General features: G+C 39.5%; 1 protein-coding gene across 6 annotated transcripts in view; it reads left to right on the top strand.

Annotated features, from left to right (window-relative positions):
• Positions 1-21,539, top strand: part of GRID2 (glutamate ionotropic receptor delta type subunit 2) — a 679,709-nt gene that overhangs the window by 600,942 nt on the left and 57,228 nt on the right. For all 6 annotated transcript variants that reach the window (XR_004148251.3, XM_021550296.4, XM_021550297.4 and 3 more), the window contains one exon: positions 13,236-13,402. Coding sequence is in view for 5 of the 6 variants with exons in the window: in XM_021550296.4 (XP_021405971.3) it covers positions 13,236-13,402 (167 nt within the window). In the remaining variant the exon portion in view is untranslated. The remainder of the gene's footprint in view (positions 1-13,235; positions 13,403-21,539) is intronic.

Here is a 21,539-nt window from a genome sequence, read left to right as displayed (position 1 = left end):
TAATAAGTAAAGAGAAAGCCACAAAAGCCATCAAAGCAAAACATGGAGTCCGTTCACCACTTCCCACAGGCAGGCAGGACTTCAGCCATCCCCAGGAAAGCAGGGCTCACGTGCAATAGTTGCTTGGGAAGGGAAACACCATCACTCTGAATGTTCCCTCCTTCTTCCCCTGGCTCTATATGCCCAGCATGATGTCACACAGTGCGGGATGTCCTTGGGTCAGCTGTACCAGTTGTGCCCCCTCCCAATTCCTCGTGCATCCCCAGCCCCCTCGCTGGTGGGGTGGTGGGAGGAGCAGGAAAGGCCTTGACACTGTGCAAGCTCTGTTCAGCAGTAATGAAAATATCCCTGTGCTATTGGCACTATTTGCAGCACAAATCCAAAACACAGCCCATACCAGCTACTGTGAAGAAAATTAGCCATCCCAGTCAAAAAAAAAAAAAAAAAAATAGACAAATATTTTTCTAGGAAGATTCTCACCCTGTGAGAAAACAAGTCTAGGACATGGCACCTTCCCTTCAGTGAGTCTTGTCCCTGACACTCTCTAATACAAATTCCCAAGGAACCTCTAAATTTTTCTTCAATCTTCCATTCAGTCCTGGATGCAGTTCTTTAAAACTCTGTTTTGCAAGATATTGATGGCCAGGACATGTCTTGTGATTGATCCAAGATACTGCAACATAACTTGGTCCAAAATGGTCTGAACTTTTTACCTCTGGAAGACACTGAAAACAATACTTTGTGTGTCCTGCAATATGGAGAAATGGCATGGCCCTGCTTTCTACACTGCATGTGGTCAGAAAAATGTGACAAACCCAAGTCTGAAAACCTTTACATTCTGTTTCACACTTGGCAGGAGCTCTGAGCATGGTTGTGTTTTATGTGACAATAAAGTATGCAGTTGAGAGCTGCTGGTGAGGGAACCCTGTCACGTCATTCATGGGTTTTCACTAAGAATTGGTACAATAGGGGACACCAGTCTGCTCAACCCCCATAGGGGAGGCCCACAGTTACTGCATGCTCAAAAGCAGAATTTGGCATTAAAAATATTAGGTGGTTACCAGCAGCAGTATCTTCAGGATCAAAAATTTGGCCTCAAGTGTTAGCATTATTCCCAAGTCATTATTTACACTCAAGTTGTTGTATGAATCTCTTGGAGTCCAAATGTTGCGTTTCACAGAACAGTCAGGAGGCAACACACAACAGTGTAGGTGCTCATCTGGCAGGTTTAGACAGCAAAAGCAGGAATATTTCCTCACAAAAGCAAAATGTGAGCATCAGTTAATGAATGTTTGCAAAGTGCTTCCAGTCCTTCAGATTATGCTACTATTAAACTGAACCTCTTTGATTATGCTGTGGCTGTGCTGAAAGCTAAATGAAGGAGCTGGTTTTCTTTAAACAGCATCTTATTCTTGATTAGAGTGATCATTAAATCATTTCAGATCTAACAAAGTGAGCAGCAGATGGAACACAGCAAAGACAGCAGAAAAATATGAGATTTCAGAAAAGAATCAAACTAGGCAAACCCAGAAGTAATTCAAAAGAACTCATACCAAAATTCTGGCTAATATAATGACATATAGCATATGTCAGTGAATTACAACAGTTGTGGAAAATACTCAGGGGATTATTTTGTCTTTTGATAGATGTCAATACCAATCTTGAGTTAGAGAATTGTACTTCTGAATACATCCTCTCATGTGTGGTGTTGAGAGTCTCCCCACCTTTTTAGACACTATAGTGATTTTGAAAAATTTATATAAAGTTTAGTGAAGTGGAAATATCAGCCAAGCATGTAGCTAAAGATCATATCAATTTTTTTGTATCTGATGGATTTTGCTATGCTTCTTGCTGTACCTCTCTCTTCCCAAACTAGTGTCCTGATTTTCAAGGTCTTGAATTGCCTGATTCAGCTTCTAATCAGCTGGCTTTTCCATCTTCCTCCAACATTCCACCAAAGGTTTTCTCTGTCTTTCTACCACACCTTTTCTCATATGTGCAAAGTTAATTTCTCCCTATATCCAACATGAAAAATCTTTAACTCAAATTTGGCATCCACTGGAAATGGTCAGTGGTAGACTTCAGTCTAATTTGTATTTCCATCCACCAATTGCAACTGACTTGGCTGCTGCAAATCTTGTGAACAGAGTTGCAAAGGCAAGTCTCATGACAGCAAGAATTATTTAACATAACATTATATCACATCCAGATCCATTCCTGGCTGAAGGAAGACAAATCACAACCAAACAGCAGAGAAGCATACAGAAGGTTTGTTTTGAATTTCTTTCTAGTACTATTCCAAGGCCTGGTGGAATTTCTTCAGTCCCCATAGAGTTTCACATGGTGCATTTTACAACTGATACTACATCAAATTGTATCAAATTATATCCTCTCGGGACTTATATTGCACACCTTCCATTTATTTTAGTTATTACTGCTCAATAAAATTTTTAACTATGAGGAATTTCTAACAGCCCATGACAAGTCTTGTGTAAATTTTTTAACTGCATTTTAAACTGATTTTTTTGATCTCACCTTTTTCATGTTATTCTCAATTGGTATATTTCTTTTTTTTTATTATTATTATGCTGTTGCCATATTTTTACAGTCTGTGATTTATCTCATTCATTCAGCTCATACATTGCTAGACCTAAATTATAGTGTGTGCCCCATGCAGGTACAGAGTAAGCCCATTGATCTGACTATTATTAGTTATTAGTTATTAGTTATCTGATTATTATTAGTTATTCACCAGCTGCCAAATGTAGATGCCTGTATTTGGCTTCAGATTCTCACTCTACTTGCATTATTCAGCACTAAATAATTTTAAATATGGCAAAAAGCAATAAATGCAACTCAAAAGAAATCTTAAAAGAGACAAGAGAAAATATTATTGTGCTTTACCTTCTTCAGCTACAATATAGTATGCTCTTCATAGATATTTTATCCAAAAGATAAAGGGAATATATTTTTATGGCATTGCATTTACTCTGCTTTCTTATATACATCTTGCAAATTAATGTTTATCCTAAAATTTAACATGAACAATGTAGTAGCAATGATACTGTATTGGACTTGACACAGATGTAGGGATTGTGTTTTCCCTTTGTGTCTGAAGGGCTGATATTGTACTGCACATGTGTGCAGTACAATGTTTTAATAGAGCTGCACACAAAAAGGAGCTGCATCTGCCCCAAGAGCTGCAAGGCTGTTTGTACAGATGCAGGCATGCAGCTGCTTTTCCTGAAAACTTGGTCAGGCACTCGTCACCAGTGTGTCAGAAGCTGTGTAGCATCCTTTAGTATCCCTTAACAAGTGAAGAATAAAAGTGTGTTCATCCATCGTTTTCAACTTAAAAATCCATGCTGAAGGAACAAGAAGCATGTCAATAATATACACCTGGGTAAGTAAATTATTATTTTTCTGATTTGGAGGTTAGTTAAGGCCTTTCTCCACCTTTTCCACTGTGCTGGCAGCTCACATGTTCCTGTGCAATGCAGTACCTAATTTTTTGAACATTAGAGAAAAACTGCAGTTCTTCCCTGCATTTAGTATACAAGTGTCCAACACGCTGTCCTTCCCATGGGAGAGTCCTGTAAGAGAAGTTATTTTTAACTTAGGTTGTGATATAAATGTAACTAGCAAGCAACAGCAGTTTAGATAGTTGTTCTTTACATAGAAATAGTCCAACTTGTTTGTCAGTGAAATAAATAAGACAACACTGATGAGAAAGATTTCCTAACAAGGTGGTGGTCTTTCTCAAGCCATCCCTGCACAGATGCTGGGTGACACCAGCTACACATTGGATGAAGTGCTAAAATACTGAATCATGACTTTATGATGCTTTTGCATGTGTTTTTCAATATCCTTTCCCAGAGTTTGGTGCTAAATAATTAAATTATTTCAGTCATTCAAGTAAGATGTTTACTGGTGGACATGATTAGCTGGGCACTCAGCTGTCCACACTGCATGCACAAATACCTGATTTGCAAGTGCATTTTTCAACTAAGAAAATTTCAGCTGATGTTCCTAATTATGGCTTCTGGAAATTCTACTTCATTTTAAAATAGCAAATAAATTCTGATTACCTTGAATCTTCATGATGAAATTTTTTTTCTCCTTCATAACTACTTTACTTTTCTCATCACTCATCCCAAAAATACCTTGGCTGGCATTTTTATTAATGTCGTAGGACTAGAACAAGTACTTGATTATATTTGTATACCCAGTGACATGGTGTGTACAGATCAAATTCAAATTAAAAACTAAGTAAGACTGGGTGACTAATTGTAATATATTTTTATCAAAGGACTATCCTGGTTTGTGATATAATGAGATTTTTCAGGATATTTTGTCCAAGTTTGAATCTGACAGGCTTAGGCAACACATAAAGACACACAAGTTTCCATGATTTATTATACTTGCAGGAAATCAAGAATGAAACAGGAAACACAAATGCTTATTGTTTCTATTTATATAGATTTAGATTTTTATAAGATGTCTAAAAGCATGGCTCAAGTAAACCAGAGTGAATTATCATTAGGGATTTATTCACTGGAATATAAGCATAATTGAAACTGTAAGGAAGAAGATATTTTTATAAAATACTGAGTAGCTTCAAAGCACTAAAATTGTCAACATGTCATCATAGGGTATGTTCATATTCAACTATAACCTGTTTTTTATCAAAATGGGTTTTAATTTTTATTTTGAAATGTTAATCCATTGCAGGGAAACTAATTTGGATTTAAGTCCACTTTTTAGAATAAAGTATTCTCCAGTTTGGATTTTTTTTTTTTACTGCATTTTGTCCCAAAATTTGTGATTTTTTCCTTAATTCAAAATCTTTAAATCCCTGGTGCAGGAAGATAACTAATTTCTGTCCAGCTCAATCTATCACTTTCATCAATTAAAAGTTCTATGTTTAACATTACATCTTTGAATTTCAAGTGTCCCACACAGGAATTTCTGTTGATTCCTGTTTCAAGAGAAAGAAAGGATTAAAAATCTTTTATGAAAAATACTGGTTCTGAATGACTCCTCAAGCACAAGTGATTGTTTTTCAGTAATTTATTTATTTTCAATTGATATTTGGCAGCTGTTTCTCAGTGCTGTCATCTGTTAACTTATTTCTGACACCTGAGCTATGCTGTGGGCAGGTCAGGATGAATTAGAAGCAAATGTAAGAGAAGTATGTGACTTGCATTTCATTTGTTATTTACAAAGGTGTGCCAAATGAATGTTACAGCCCTGGGTAAGTGGAAATGCTTGTGGCCAGAGATGAACTGCTCTGTGTACATTTGAAGGCAAAGGCTGTAAGTATTTGCCTCTGTAAAGATGCAAAAGCCCAGCTATCACCTGAAATTAGAGTAACAGTAAGCATTAAATCCCTGGATGGCTATGGAGAGGGCTCAGGAGCTGTTGTACTGTTTTGGGTGCTGCCTGAACTTGGAACTCCTTGTGGATACTGTTTACATCTTTATTTACCTTTGAACATACTGAACTTGGGTGCCTGCTCCTCTGCCTGGCAGCCCTGGCTGTGCATCATGAGTGGCTCCAGCAGCATTATTTGTATTCACACTTTTGTCTGGGGGGTTTGACTTCCTAGTTTGTGACTGCAGGTAGAAGCCTGAAGGGGTGGGGACAAATCTCAGTTTCCTTCTTTCCATGGCCACATGACCTGCTGCACTTAGGGGGAAGAGAAGTGGTTTATGCAGGTTTCCCAGAGGAAGAGGAGGCTTTTGGGGCAGCCAAAGTCTGTATGCAAGGCAGGTGATGTGGAAGCACTGGGCTTCAGATGTAAAGCAGTTCCTGCACGCTCCAGCTCAAGCTTGTGCAGGTTGCTAGCAGTCAGTGCTCCCTGTCTCCTGCAGGTTGGCAGAATGAAGGGAAACATGCAAAATTGCTGTGCAGTGTACTTTCAGAGAGGGGGAAAAGGGGCTGGGAAGCTTTTCTTTTGAAGCTTCAAGATACTGTGTCTCGAACCAGCTGGCTCCTTCCATATCTGGGCAGGAAATGCTGATCAAAAAGGGAAGAATACAATGGTTCTAAAGATAGTTAAATTCTTTTGTGTAAGTAGTGGAACATCTTGAATCCTATTACCACTAGGAAAGTGGTCAGGGCTCATGTACAAGGAATAAAAAAAACCTAAAAGATAAGTCAGTTTCTTTAAAATAAGTTTCAAAAATGAAAGTATTATTTCAAATGAGCTTTTACTGCAGACTCTTTCAGTATCACTGGTAGTTTGGCAAAGATTCTTCTTGTGGTTAAAGTTCTTTTTCAACTGATGAATGGTTTTGATGAGTAGTTACTTGACTTTTAATGATTTTTCTCTCCTTCGTTGGTATTCAGTAAGCATGTCTTTGAAAAATGAATCTGCCCAAGAATTGCAGTTAGGCTTCTATTCTAAAGAAGGGAGACAAGAACACTTCAGTGAACATCATACTGGATTGATTTTATATAAAGAGGGATGCTGCATTTCTGTATTCACCTCTGTTTAACTTCTTCATGGTACTTTAATCAACAAATTATTTTTTTACTCAGATGAAGAGTATTGAGTACATTTCCTCATTTAAATGTTCTTTTATTGGGAATTAACTGCCACAAAAATATTAATTTATCAGAATGGGGGAATCACTTTAGCAACATTTGGTTTAAATTTGCCCCATTATTGAGACTGCCACTTGGTTACCACAGATCTAATTTTCTGAAGTGCTTTCATAAAATTTCTGTATATGACCTTCACTACTGATACTCTAAAATAATATGCATTGCTATCTGCAGCACTTAGTTGCCAAAAAGCAGGTGAAAAGCTGAGTTTTATTTTTTTCTCCTGTATCTCTTCCATCTGAGATAACTGTTTGCTGTAGCAAACCTGTGGTTCAGCTGCATGTGAGTGATCAGCATGATCTTCTGGCTTTTAAGTGCTTTGCTGGAGTTACCTGAAGAAGCAGCTGGCTCTGTTCTCCCACCACCTCAGAAATGTACCTTCAATTGGCCTCCACTGTTTTGCTCCACTTGTATTTTCTTTCTTGTTAACTTAGAAGATACCTTTAATTACAATGGCACAATGTAAAAGCACTGAGCACTGGGAAAGTTCTGATGCTCCCTCATTACAGAGCTCTCATACCTGAGCAATTCCTAATCTGGATGAATTATAAAGTCTGCCCAGTGGAACAAGTGAACATGTTATCATGAGGTTTTTCTCAAGAAATTGATGGCAGGTTGCATATGAATAATTAATGTTGTTCCTTATTAAGTTTTATGTGTAACAAATATACTTGCCATTCAAGCTGATATGGCACTGTAGTGAAAGATAAACTTCATACGGAAAAGGAGGTGAGCCTGGAATTTCTAACCTCTTATTTCTTCCCCTAAGCTTCCAGGTGTTTCATTTTCCAGCTGCTGTTTGCACCTGGGCTCAATGATGCTTTGAGAAACTATTCCACACTTTTCTGTTTGAATAAGTACAAAGAATACATTTCAATGTTTTACAAATAGTGGCCATTGAATTTAAATAACTTTCTATATACTCTGCAAAATTGCATATTAAAGGTGGTGGTAGTAGTAGTAGCTGGTTGTCTTGCTGACTGAATAGAGTTTTATATGTATACATGCATACATACATATATATATATATATATATATATACATATATATGAATTTTTATTCTGTGCTTTAATACTGCTATGGGAATCCAGCTCCTGTCTTGCAGTGCAGAGAGCTGTCAGTCAGATTCAGATTTCCTGACTGCATTACTGCATTTCACTCTTAAGTTATGTAGATCAGCCACACGTGCTGTCCTGCAAGAGTATGGGGCAAGAAGTTCCAAAATAATACTTTGGGTGTACAGAAAGATTTACTTTTGTAAGTCAGTAGGGTCTATTCAACAAAGCTGAAAGGTTTTATTTCGCTAGGATCTAAATAGAAGTTAGCTAGATTTGTGCCCTTTGTGAACAAAACCAAGACTTGAAGCCTTGGTCCCCTGAGGAGAACAAAGTAGCAAATAAGAATTTCTCTGAAGGCAGATCTGACTTCTGCTGCAGTCTAAGAAACAGCAACTTCATTGACCTCTTGCAAGAGGATTATGGGAAGTGTTTCCATTCCCTTCTGCTGAAAAAACCCCTCTCTTGTGAACGCCATCAAGCTGTTTGCCAGCAGTTGACAATCTAAATCTAGATTTAGGCTTCCACCTCAGATTTCAGCTTTTCCTTTCCCCACTTTGGAGCACAATATCCACATCACCTATACGAGCTCTTGTTCATCTATTTACAAATGTTCGTTCAATCTTCTCCCCTCTCCTTCATCCCTTGTGTAATAGCAGCCTTGGCAAGGCTGTTTTGTAGAGAGGAGCACAGCCCTCTGCACACTGTAGCTGCTGTACACTTGCTGAACATGGCAAGAATGTATCAAAATTTTGATTTATGTATTTATATATGCCAAAGTCTCAGCTCCACACTGATGGGCATAGGTCTAGCTAGCAGCACTGGATGGTGTTTTTTCCTCTCTGTAGTCACTGCACTGGAATGGCCCATTCTGGAGAACAGGACCCTCAAAGTCCTGTAGGGAGCAGGTCCTTGACTGGCTTTAGGTTAGAGCTGGAAGTGCTGCTGCTGCTATGCTGCAGAGGAGTCTGCTTCTGTTTTTGGCTAAAATACAACAAATACTGCAGCTGACAACTACATAGACAGGGAAAGGTGTTCAGCAGTTGGCACCTGACTGATAATAGAAAAAGCACCACCACTATATCTCAGGAGTATAGGCACAAAGTATTCAGAAAATGGGCTTCATGAGAATTGGCTAATAATCTTCAGATTTTCTTCTAGAAAATTAATATAATTTTAATCAGATTAAATTTAAGATTCTGTGGCCTTATGAGTTCCATTGTTGTTATAACAGTTAACACATTTTATGTACAATGAAATATTTAAAAGAGGTCTGCAGGAAAAAAAAAAAGCCAGTTTTTTAACCTGCAATCTATTGTGTTTTTTTTTTTCATTCATAAGGATTCTTTGTATTTCTTTTATAGAGGAATTCAAAATACAGAAAAGATATTATCCAAGAATACAAGTATGAAAAATTGCAGAAATTGGGTTTTGTTTACTTACATTTTTTTTTTTTTTAATGTAACATTTTCTAGGCCTAAAAATGGGCTTTTAGGATGCCAGAGTTGTACACAAATACATTATTCAAATTATTGTGCATAAGCAGGTAAGCTGCAACAAGAAATGCTATCCATATCTCTCTTGGCATAAAATGTGTGCATATGCAACAGTGTAATGGCTTTAAATGTTTTCATCTTATAACTCAATGGATTTTTGGTGGAATCATCTAGGACAAATTTTAGCTAACATCTGGAGACAGGACTTCAGGAAAGAAAAATTTTGTAAGTGTTCAGTGATAGAAAATAGAAATATAACAGCCCTATAGAAATAGTTTTAACATCTGTGTGCTGATGACTCCTGTTCTGTGTAACAACCCTTTTTACAGTAACTCCTTCTGAATTGCTCACAGGACCATGAAGTCAAGTCAAGCATTTCTGTGTGGTACCACACCTCCCAATTTCACTTAATGACCACTGAAGTGCGTGAGCTCAAGATACCCTGATGAACAACTAAGTTTCAGTTTTGCCTGGTTTTGTTGTTGTTGTGGGGTTTGGTTTGTTTTTTTTTTTTTTCCCTATGACAACAGATATCAGATCCTCAAAACCTTTTTAGCCTCTGCCATAGTGACAGGCAGGAAGCCACAGGGAAGGAGAGTGAAGCGTCAGCTCTCCACGCCCCGGTGGACTGAAGAGCTGGGGTTGCTGCAGAATGATAATGTGCTGCCCTCCTACAAACTCCTCCCTGCCCATCCAGGGCTGCATGGACATGTGTGAACAGCATCCAGATCTACCAACATCCTGAAATGTTGTGTTCTCTACACAAAAGGCCAATATAATGATGAGGAAATGTAGAATCAGGGATACAGTTTTCTGTGAGTAATGAGTTACCTGTGTCACAAGGATCCTTTTTTTTTTCTTCTCCCCAAGGAGATTCTGCTTTCATTTAGCTTTCATAAATGGCTGAATGTAAGTTCCTTAAATTTTTCTGATAGTACAGAGCTGGAATTTTTGCTGTTGCTTTTGGGGCCCAAAGTAGAAGTCTTCTGCATTGCTATTGAAGAGCTGCAAACTATGTGCTTCCCATGGTAAGAGGGAAAGAGAGAAGAATAAAAGTTTTTAATTTACATTTTGCTCTGAAATTCCCTTGTCCTTTTACAGAGAGCATCATCTCTTTCCATAGTGTAGGTGCAAATCCGTGAAATATCAGCAGTGTTCCAGGTATGCTATACTCTAACAAAATTTTATTCTTAGTCCTTTAAGCTGAAACCAGTCTTGAGCTGTGTGAAAGATCCCTGGGCAAGGAGTTTAGACAGATTCTCAGAAGAAGAGTATATTAAAAAGAAAATCCTATAGCTCCAGAGCTTGCAGATAACTGATTCTCTCTTACTGAAACAGGTGTTTCTAGAATGCATAAAAATTAAGAATTGGAGAGAGTTCAGAAGCAGTGTCATTGCTATTGGGAGGGTTGAGCTGATAGATTTGCAAGGAGAGATTAAAGAAAGCTATGTCCAGCTCAGCTAATGAATGATCCATCAATAATTGAAACGTGTCAGCCCCAAAGTCTGAGTATTTAGAACTGCAGAGCAAAAATACCTAAGGATGACATAAGAAAGATTTATATATATAAAAAATCAGGTAGTAAAAATCAATACATAGAATAGTAATAAAAAATGTTAGACCAAGTAGTAGTTCTCTAAAGAGAGGGATTGCAAGCATGACAATTACAACTTAGGTTTGCTCCATGATTTTCGTGATTTTGAATTTCTCAGATTGGTAAGTGAATAGGGCAAAAATGCTAAAAAGGATGTTTTTTAATGCATGGAGCAATCATGTGTTGAATGTAGGTGATGGGAATGATTCCTTCTGGCTCTTCAATCTCTTTTGTGCACCATGCACTTTAACTGAGGCTCACTGTGATGTTATCTATGAAAAGTAATATCTTTGTGGGAACCTAAACTGTGATATTATGAGCTCTGTTCTGAGGATCTTATACATACCACTTTATCACAGATATTATTGACAGTAAGTGCTTTTACCACTTTTATATATTCTCTTTGTGAGTTGTTTTATAGCAAGGCAACTAAATCAAGAGAATTTTTCCTGACCAGCCGAGCAGCTGATAGGTCTCCTTACAAGCACTTAGGTGAATTCAATGCACGAGGATGATAAAAAGGCAGGTTGGGACAAAAGTGGATGTCAAAACATAACCCTCTGCTCTTCCCCATCACCTCAAAGGTTATGTCTCACATGTAAAATTACTTAGGTTTTGAACCCCACTTTTCCTTAATTCTTTTGTTCAGAAAGTCCATCTGATCCTTTTCAGGATTCATCTGCCCACTTCTGATTCTCTGCTTTTGTCTCCTATTTCCCTCCCTTGTTCTCTGCACATCATGATCCTTTTTCAGGCTGAGTCATTATCCTGTTAAATTCTCCCAGGAAGGGCTTTTTTCTCAGTCATGCTATTTCTTACTCAAGTGGTGCCTGTAAGAAGATCAGAACAATCCATGCTAGGAAGAACTCTGTGAGTGGCAGTACCTATAGGACAAGCATACAAGTTGTATTGTTTATTAACTGCAAATTCACTTCTATCCCATACCCCCTGCCTGCTTAGATAAACCTAAACCTCCACTGGGAGGTGAGAAAAAATATTCTTGACAATTTCCAGAGCCTGAAGATTAAAACTGGCCCAGTCCTGCATGTGTGTGTGTGTGTTCACTTTGAAAAGAATTTTCTTTATCTTGCAAGTCCTGCAGAGTCTACAGATAATGTGGCTCCCTTTCTGCTCCAAAATGTGCACAAATCCTCCCCCTGCCATGCCTACAGATGGAAACAAAAAATATTCCCTTGCCAGGTCTGCAGTAAAAAGGAATGTGTCCCAAATGCAATCATTTTTTGTGCACTACATCTTGTGAGCAAGCAGACGGTATGGCTTGCTTCAGTAACTTTTATATGTAAACAGTCTTTAAAAACATAATCTACATTGTCAAAGCCTAATCTAAATGATGTACTGACATTGCTTACTTTGATATGCTGACTTGGTTTTGAATTCTCTCTGGATTGCCTGGCCCCACATGGCCTTTTTGTGTTTTGTTTACTTTTCACTTAGCTGTCACATATTTATTCCCATTAGATGTACAAAGTCAATGGATTCAGCCTAGCTTCACAGCTTAGTTGGCTAATACAGCACAGGGAAAAAGCTAAATGAAGCCAAGCAGAGGGGCAGGAAAAAAGCAGAGGGATTCTTCAGGTCTGACATACAGACCAAGGAAACAGAAAACCAGAAAAATATCTGGGTCTGGTAGAGCACCTAGAGATTACTGTTTTTCCAGAAAAAAAAACCATAATATGTCTGGAAAGCAGAAATTAATTTATTTGTATATACTGAATTTCTGTTTTTAAAGGCTTCCTCTGCATAAATGCTTAAATTTTATATATATTACATATATTTAAACTTTTTTAAAAATTTGGAATTATTTCAAATGTGAATGGATGGGGAAATGTTACTTTAAAAGCTCTTTCAGTGTAATGAGCTGGTTGGATTTATCTTAGTCAATTAAAATGGCCTACATGATCTTGTTCTGTGAAAGTCTTTGAAGATGTGAAAATGCCTCATGCTGAGAAAATAATCTGCTTGGTATGGTCTTACCCACAGAACCCATAAGACAAAAAGGTGTTTGTGAAGTCTGTCACAACTTGGAGCATGACTGAAATGTGGACCATCCTGAACAGTGGTCTTCCCTCTGAATAGCCATGCCTACCTTGCCATGCTTCTCCCAATGGGAATACCTACCCTCCCTCTAAATGGTTTTTTTTACAGCTTGAAGGAAAAACAGAATTTAGTGTTGGTGGAAGGACTGTGATGTTTCCTTTGCTCCTGGAAAAGGGACGGTCCATATTTCCTCCATGGCACTGTGTCACTGATGGCACATTGTTTCCAGGTCACGTTTCTTCAGTTTCAGCCAAGGCGCTCAGCCCAAGCCCTGCATGGCACCAGCATCTGGCAGCAGCTGGGCACCCAAACTTCACTTCCCTTAAAGAGCAGAATGTGCTGAAACTGCCCCATTTCCAGGTGCACTGAGCTCCTTCCGGACATGGCAGCCTGTAGCCTGAGCTTTTCCTCCGTCTGCTGCAGGTGAAATACGGGAACTACGCCTTTGTGTGGGACGCGGCGGTGCTGGAGTACGTGGCCATCAACGACGCGGAGTGTTCCTTCTACACGGTCGGGAACACTGTGGCGGACAGAGGATACGGGATCGCCCTGCAGCACGGCAGCCCCTACCGAGACGTCTTCTCACAAAGGTAAGCCTCTGGAGCAGGAGGAGCAGGTACTAAGGAAAGGTTTCTCTCAGCTCTGGACTCTTCTTCCAATTTAATTTTCAGCTAATGAAAAACATCTTGTACTTGCAATCCACTTCATTTCTTGCGTACGCATTCATTTTCTCTGAGACATTGAGTTATTCACTTTTCAAAAAACTGCATTAGAAACACTTTGTGTTGTTCTTATTTGAATTGTTCTTGTTTCTTCTGAAAAACATTAATGAGATAAACTCAACCTCATTAGCAGGAAAATGAGGAAAGTGTTGCTTCATTTGTTATAGAGTCAGCATAACTCAACCCTTCCTATTTTCAGAAGCTGTTTCTTAAAGAAAAAAAAAAAGGGAATTTGGACACTGATGGGAAAACTAAAGGGCATGAACAAGAGCATTTGATATTTTGGTGGAAGAACCCCATTAGTACCCAAAAGCATAGGTGCTCATCCCCGTGCTAATCAATATCTTGGGCTACAAAAGTGCCATCTCTAGAGGTGTTACTGGTACTGTGTTCCTACTGGGATTGGAAATATTAAATTAATTGTATGTATTGTGCCTTTGCATACGTCTTTCTGCTTCACTCCAGTATTGATTCCTAAATCAGGATGTGTGTGAAATGTAAAAAAACTACTAAACTTCTAAAAAGCATAATTTGCAGTTTGGTGCTTAGAAGACGTGAGCTAGTCTCCTATCAGGAGAATCTGGTCTCTCAACCAGGTTTCTGTTGGTTTGTGTTATGTGTATGAAGCAAAATTTTACAGTTGCTGCAATGGGATTTCTGTTGTGTGGCTGCCAGGTAAACATACAAAATATGCTCAGTTTGGACTGTTGCCTTTGGCTTTGTTTGATGGGGGAGAAAGTAGCCAGTAAGTAATACTGTGCAGATCCAGAGGAATGACTCTCTGCTCATACCTACTGCATGAACAGGGAAGACTTGGATTCTTTGAATCTGTTCCACTTTGGGAGCGTCGTTGCTGAATTTTGTGTTAATGTAACATCAACATAATAAAAATTTCACAGGATCAACAAAAAAATTAATTTTCATGCAACATGTGTATTCTTTGTCTATTACAAAGAGTATTAGAGGAAAATATTTACCAAATACTGTGATATTCTCATATTCGTGCTGTCCAGGCTGGCTCTGCTTAAAATCTCGGGCACTCTACTCTTTGGGATCTTTATGTAAAACAAAGGAGTAGGATTCTTTTCTGTTATCTTTCAAAGAAATTCTTCCACCTGTTAGAATTCTCAAGTGCTTGTCAAGGTGTTAAGTCTCCACAGCCTTATCCCTGTAAGCCTGAGTACAAAAATTGGAAGACATTAGGGAATTTCAGAGTCTGTGTCTTTATTACTAAACACAGTGAAACTGCCGAGTGACATGGTACAACGCACACCCACACTCTTCCTGCCCGCAACTGCTGCTCTGCAAGCCAAGGTGGATGCACCCAAAGTGCCCTCAGAGACTGCTTGTGACAGGGTTTATGCACTGGGTTAGCTATTGGCATGGGGGGAAAATGGTTATGACTGATTCTGGTAAGATAATTTCTCCTTGGTCATGGTATTCAGCACATGGAGAGGCTGGGTTACAGCTTCTTCTGATACACTGCCTTCAGCAACTCTGGATCATTGGTCTGTGCAGGCCTGACATTTCCAAGTACAATTTTATTTCATAAGAAAATTTTGGCTTTTCAGTGTGTTATTATATCTTGGAGCTATAGGAAAGCAGAAGGAAGCATAAAAATTTGCACATATATAGGTATTTTTATCTGAGGATCTTCAAAGCAATACTTAAATATTAGCATCTCTCAGGAAAGCAGATGCTATTTTCACTTAATGCTTAGGGAATCCGTTGCATCAGGAGACTTAAATGAAATCCCAAGGTCATATGTTGTCCCCTGGTGGAATCAGGGATCATAGGCACTCATTTTTGATTTCCTGCTCAAGTTGTCAGAGTTCAGGTAGATGAAGAAAGGGATTATTTGTCAGATATTGGGCCACAGGAGGATCTGGATGGATATGCAGAATTTAGCACTGGTGAGAAAATAACTCATTACATTAGGAGGAATAATGGCTGAACACAGAAATGGGAATTTGCTTGGAGTGATACTACCTCCTGCAGAATGTAGAGAGCCTGAGATGTATATTCTGAAAATTTGTGTGCTGCTGTGCTTATATTCTTATCTCTGTATTATGAGAGCATATTATATAGCATTTCTAATTATGTCCCTAAATATAAATTTACATTTTAAAACAGTGAAAGACCATATAAGAACAAGTATGTGAAAGAAAAATCATGCTTACAAAGTAGCTTATGAGGTTTTGTTCTTAACACCCTTCTGTACTGTTCCTTAAGTTTACATCCATGTGGTTTTCATACATCATCCTTACGTCTCTTCCTAATGAAAAGGCTCAACAACCTTCAGCAGCTGCAGCCTGCATGCTAAATAGAGAGAGAGGAATAGATGCATTGTATAGGATTAGCTAATGTTCACATGAATATTTCACAGTTTTAATGCAGCAGGGAACTGGTTTAAAATATATTGGCACGTCTTGATCTTTCCCAAAATAAATATATTTATGTGAAAATACAGGCCTTCTGTTTTAAGAAATTTTATACAAAGCCATAAGCTGCATAGTGTTAAATCCCTAGGGTGCAGCTGTGAAAGGTCTGGCAAGCTCACAGGAGATTTTGTTCTCTGTGCAGGAAGCACAGGCATGCATTTAAAACTGTTCAGCACCTTTTACAAGCATTCAGGTGATTCCCAGAAAACAGGGGAAGAGACAGTGAGGTGTAAGCAGTCACCCCTTCTCTCTAAAGTTATGCAGCATGAGCTGCAGTCAAGGTAACACTGTGGTGAAGTTTACCAACAGGAAGCATTGTAAAAAAAAGGGCCTTTGAGACCCTTCTTTTTACAGGCAAAAAAAAAAAAAATCCCTTCTATGCCAAAACAAAGACACGAGCAGCAGTGAATGGCCTCACTGCTGTATGAAATTGGATTTGTGCTGCACAGGGGCATCAAAGCAGCCAGCTGGGGTCCCACACAGCATCTGTGACCAGGCCCTGCCTAATGCTTTCTCTGAAAACAGATGCTTTGGGTCCATCCTGACAACAGATATGTGGCTGTAACACAAAAAATATAGAAAATAAACTGTAGTATGGAGCTATCGTAGCCATCCCAATTACTTCATTCATGTTGCAGACGTTAACAAACACAGCTGGCCATGCATGGCACTAGGCAGCCAGGTTATGTGCTCAGGTAGATTGCTGTCTTCTTTCCTTTGCCACTAAGACTTAGCAGCACCAGTAGCCTCCTGTCAGTTTTCCCTCTCTATATATTTTTCTTTCAAGGTAATGACAGGGGCTGTAATAATAGGAACTGCCAAATTTCCTAGGAGAGCTTGAAAAGGATGTGTCTTTGGTTCATGAGGAGCTGTGTAATGACACTAAATTTGACACCTGTTAAGAATTCTTTTCAGCCTTAAACTTTAAAACTTCTATTGCACCCCTAGGAGGTATAAATATAATTGCAGATGCTTTTCAGAGTATTTCATAGGATGTCTGTGCTTCCTGCAGTGCTGCACCAATGGCTCAGGTGCTGCGCTGGTGGCTGGCTTTTGGTGGGGGTCAAAGAGGGGTGGCAGCAAAGTGCTGGAATCCTGTTCATGTCCTCACTTTCTCTACTGTTTCACTCTCTTCTCCTGCACGACAGTTCCAGCTGCACAGCACATTAGAGGCAAAGGGACAGGAAGCACTAATTCCGTGCCCAGCAGAGGCCAGCAGCCAGCTTTTCACTTAACTGGAACCTGTCAGCACCTAAAGCCACTGAAAAATCAAGCCATAGTTGCTCTGCACCCCTTGTATTCCAAAGAGCATCCATGTGTGCTCTGCCTCTCTAGGTCAAAGGAAAATGTGACAATAGGAAGAATAAAAAATAAAAGGCAAGCTTGCCTTTAGAGCCCACAGTGTGGGACTCCTTCTTGTTCATCAGCTGTTCCCACAACTGCCCCAGCCAAGCACAAGCTCATGGACACCTAAAGTTGTCTTTGTGCCAAGAGGAGCAGCAACACTTCCATAATTCCTGGTGGTTGTCTGTAGGAAGGGGGTATGTGAGGGCAGAATGTATGGAAGGTACAACTACGATATGGCTTCTGCAGGAACCCCAGTCTGAATTTGACATTATTCACAAGAAGTCACAGCAAATTTGTGCTGTTGCTAGAGAAGTCAATCACATCTTTTTGTCCTGAGGAGGGAAAATAAATGGACATTTATAATTATTTCCCATGGCAAGCCCAAAGACACGTCCCTAGCAGCAAGTGGTGTGCTTTCTGATATCCAAAACTTTGGAGGGACAGAAAAGATCCATCACATGACATTTCAGACTGCCCCTTAGCAAATCATTAGCCAACTGCTTTAAATAAATGGTGTGGATATTCTCCTGTCCTTTTTACATCTCATCAGCAAAATCCTGAGTCTTAGAAAGTTCCTGCCCTGAGCCATAAATATGTGTTCTTCCTGTCTTCTGACCATTAATTCTCTCTCCTTAAATTTTCATTCTGTGTCTTGGAGGTCACTTATGTCCAAAGACTCCAGTGCAACGAAAATTACTTTATTCCTAACTACTTTGATTTTACTCTGCCCTTGGAACTATATACCCCTTTCTTTGAGAAGATCACTCTATTTTTTTTTTAATTCTTTTAATGAAAGCCCAACAAAGTGTCACTGATTCTCTGACTTATCTTTTACCAGCTATATGGAAAATAAGAGTTTTGGATTAGACCCTCACCTTGCAGAGGACTAACAATGATGATGTAATTGTTTTTTCATTATTAAATATGGGGATCATCTGCAGAATAGTGGATGCCTTAGTAAGAGATCGACTTAGCTTTGTCTTAGTAGTTTGCTAAGAATTCAAATCTCATTCTGAGCTGTATGTATTACATTCTGAAATATATGTTGGACAAACTAGTAAAATCTACCTAAATCCACCCAAAGCATGTTTTTTCTGATAATTCCAGAAAATTAAGAAACTGCAAGTTCAGAGAATTACTTGACTTCAAGCAAATTGAAATGAATTGAAATAGAAGAGTTTAAGAGTCTGCTCTTAGATTATGTCACAAATACATATGACTGAAATTATATTAGTGAGAGGAAAAAAAATTAAAATTGACTCCAGGTTTCTGAGCAATCTGACATGAGCATCCAGTCTTAATTTATTCAGATATTGTCATTGTTAATGAAAGCCTTTACTTCAGAGTAGCATGTAGTAACAAGGTAGTTGCTCAGATAACCAGGATATTAAATAAAAATTTAACCACACCCAAGGTAATATTTCTTGACCATCCAAAATAACCAGTCTATTCTATTTTTTGCTGCATGAGACTTGTAGGGGTAAAACTGAGTCTATCTCTATATGAGACCTGTAGGGGTAAAACTGAGAATTGCACCAGGCCCTAGGTCTCAAAACATCCGTCTTCCTTTTTGCTGACCTAGGTCCTCCAAGACAAACTGCAGTTGCCCTTCTGTCAGAATCTGAGGTATTGATGATTCCGAGATTGTAAAAAGTCTCTGTCTTTCTGCCCCATTGCCAAAGAAGAAGCCATAATTCGTCTGTGCTGTTTTCAAGGTTGTTTATTCTTGCTCATCTCTGACATGTTCTGCTGCCCTGCCACAGCTCTGTCCTGCAGGGCAGCGTGTGGGGCTCTGCCTCTCAGTGGGATGTTACAAACATTATATACCAGAAACTACGTGTGCTATATTTACAATAATGTGCCAATATCTATCACCTACATTGAACAGTGTGTCCCCAGCCTAAACCAATAGAAAAATGCCAACACTACAGTGAAACATGGAGGGCATGAAGAAGGAGAAAAAGGACAAGACACACCCAAGTTCCTCCATCTTGTCACCTTTGAACCCCTAATCTAGAATCAAAAAATTTTACTTTTGCACCTGTGCCACACTTAATTATTACTTATATCAAACACTCAGAGCTTGTAATTCATCCTGTAAGATTGAAAACTCTTTTCCATGGACAGAGATCGGAGACAGTGTTTCTGGGGGCTCTGTACAGGGGGGTTCCTAACCCCCTGCCAGGGTCCCAGACCCTCCAGGGCAGTCAGAGGGAAGCCCTGGATTCCCACACCCTTCATGCCAGGAAATTCACCTTGAGGAAGCTCTGCTCAGCCAGCTGCCTGCCCCACTGGGGCTGCACAATGCTCACACTCCACTCACCTTACTTCAGGCCACTGAATCCAGGCTGAAGACCTGTAACCTCAAATGGATTATAAGAAAAGATTTAGCTTCATTCTGGTTTTTCAAAATGGCATCCATTACTTCATGAGAAAGCCCTAACAGAAAGCTTTGGTCCCTCTGCTATTCTCTCTTCTTTTTCCTACCAAGCCCACGAGCATCTGACCCAGGCCTATAGTGCTCTGCAGTCCTGTCTGAGCACATTGCTGATAGCTCTGCCCAAGGGCCACGTGATCGGACACTGTCCCTTAGCATCCTCTTCCACTAACTGCCTATTGCAGAGCTCCAGGTTCTGAAGATTCCTGCACTGTCATCAGAAGGGTTTTCTGGCTTTATTACCCTTCCCCATCTCCTTTGCTCACAGGGGGCTGCTGGCTGTAGGACTGCAGAGAGGCTGTGGCTCCCACACGTCATGTTGTGAGAACACGAGAAATGACTCCATTGACTCCTGATGGTGTTTGCAGGTCTCACTGTAAATTCACAACTAGAAGCTGAACAGGGTGGAGATGCCTACAGAAACACAGACTTTAGCAACTTCTTGATCTCCCATGATATTAACTGATGATAGAGATTAAAGGATTCTGCAGCAGACCCGGAGTTTATTACATACACATAGTGGAAAATTACATATACAGGCAGTGAGCAGATTAAGGCTTTTTAAATATACCATAACATTATTCAATGGTGTAAGTTAAAGAATCACGAGGAAGCAATTCTGAGAAGAAGCATGAGAAAGAAAAGAAGAAAATCATGGGGAAAGGCATTAGATCTTGCATTCTCACACAGCATAGAGCAATGAGAAACAGAGAGCTGCCTGCCTGCTTCACCATGGAAAGGCACCTCTGCTCCAAGCAGTGCTGTGGTGAAGGAAAACTTTCCAACATTGCTGCATGCTGGGGAAAAAAGGTACCATGAAAAAGGCACCTTCATTCTTTCTCTTTTCCTGATTAATACTCACTTTCAGAAAGGATCACACATTCAAAGTTTCCCAAAGGCAAGCCAGGTAAGGGTATGCTTTTGCATATTAATTCCCCATTATTATGCATGAACCACCCCAAAGAAAACAGTCTAATTGTGATGTGTTAAATTACCAGTAGAGAGCACTTTGCAAGCTCTTTCTTACTACTTGCTATCCAATTCTCTACCCTTAGGCACCTCAGACTTGACATGTAAATGGCCAGATATTATTCAGTGAGGTGTGCAGTACAGTCAGTGGAAACAGTGTTGCACATCCAACTATATGGAAGCGACATTTATTGTAAGCTGAGTTGTTCATGTGTTTTAAAGTTTTATAGAGTGAGTAAGTGCATGGCTGCCGAATTTGAAACTGCTTGGTTATAAATCTGATGACAGTAAAGCTAAAAGAAGTCTCAGTGAGTGGCTTCCTGCCAAGAACTTGCCTTTTATTAATTCCTGAAGGAAAGATTAGGTTCACCATCAGTGCACCCTGTCCTGTAGTACAGGGCTTTTTTCTTTTCTGGCTGCCTTCTCTAATGTGTGCATCAGTCGTGAGAGGAACAGGTGTGACTACTCACTCTGGGTCAGCTGAGCATCAGCACTGCCTTTAAAGTGGGGTGGAAAACAAGTGCAAAGCTTTCCCTGGAAATAGGAAGGGACCAGTCATGCAGCTGCCTTAATGATAGAACCATAAAAATCCAAGTAAGAGTTTAGCCCACCTACCCCACACCAGCACTGCCTGCCAAAGGTTCCCAGTTCTTTGCCTCAGTTCTCAAAACACTGGTCAACCTATTCAGTTAAAATGATCAAGAGTAGCAAAAGAGCAAAGAGTAATAGATCTTTGCTAACCCATTTTGTTGCCTTAAATAGTAATTAACCTTTAGCTGGACCATAAAGCTCATTTTCAGCTAGTCCTGTT

The sequence above is a fragment of the Lonchura striata genome, chromosome 4 (genome assembly GCF_050655825.1).
Source record: "Lonchura striata isolate lonStrDom1 chromosome 4, ASM5065582v1, whole genome shotgun sequence".
NCBI lineage: Eukaryota > Metazoa > Chordata > Aves > Passeriformes > Estrildidae > Lonchura > Lonchura striata.
This window is presented reverse-complemented; position numbering and strand designations above follow the sequence as displayed.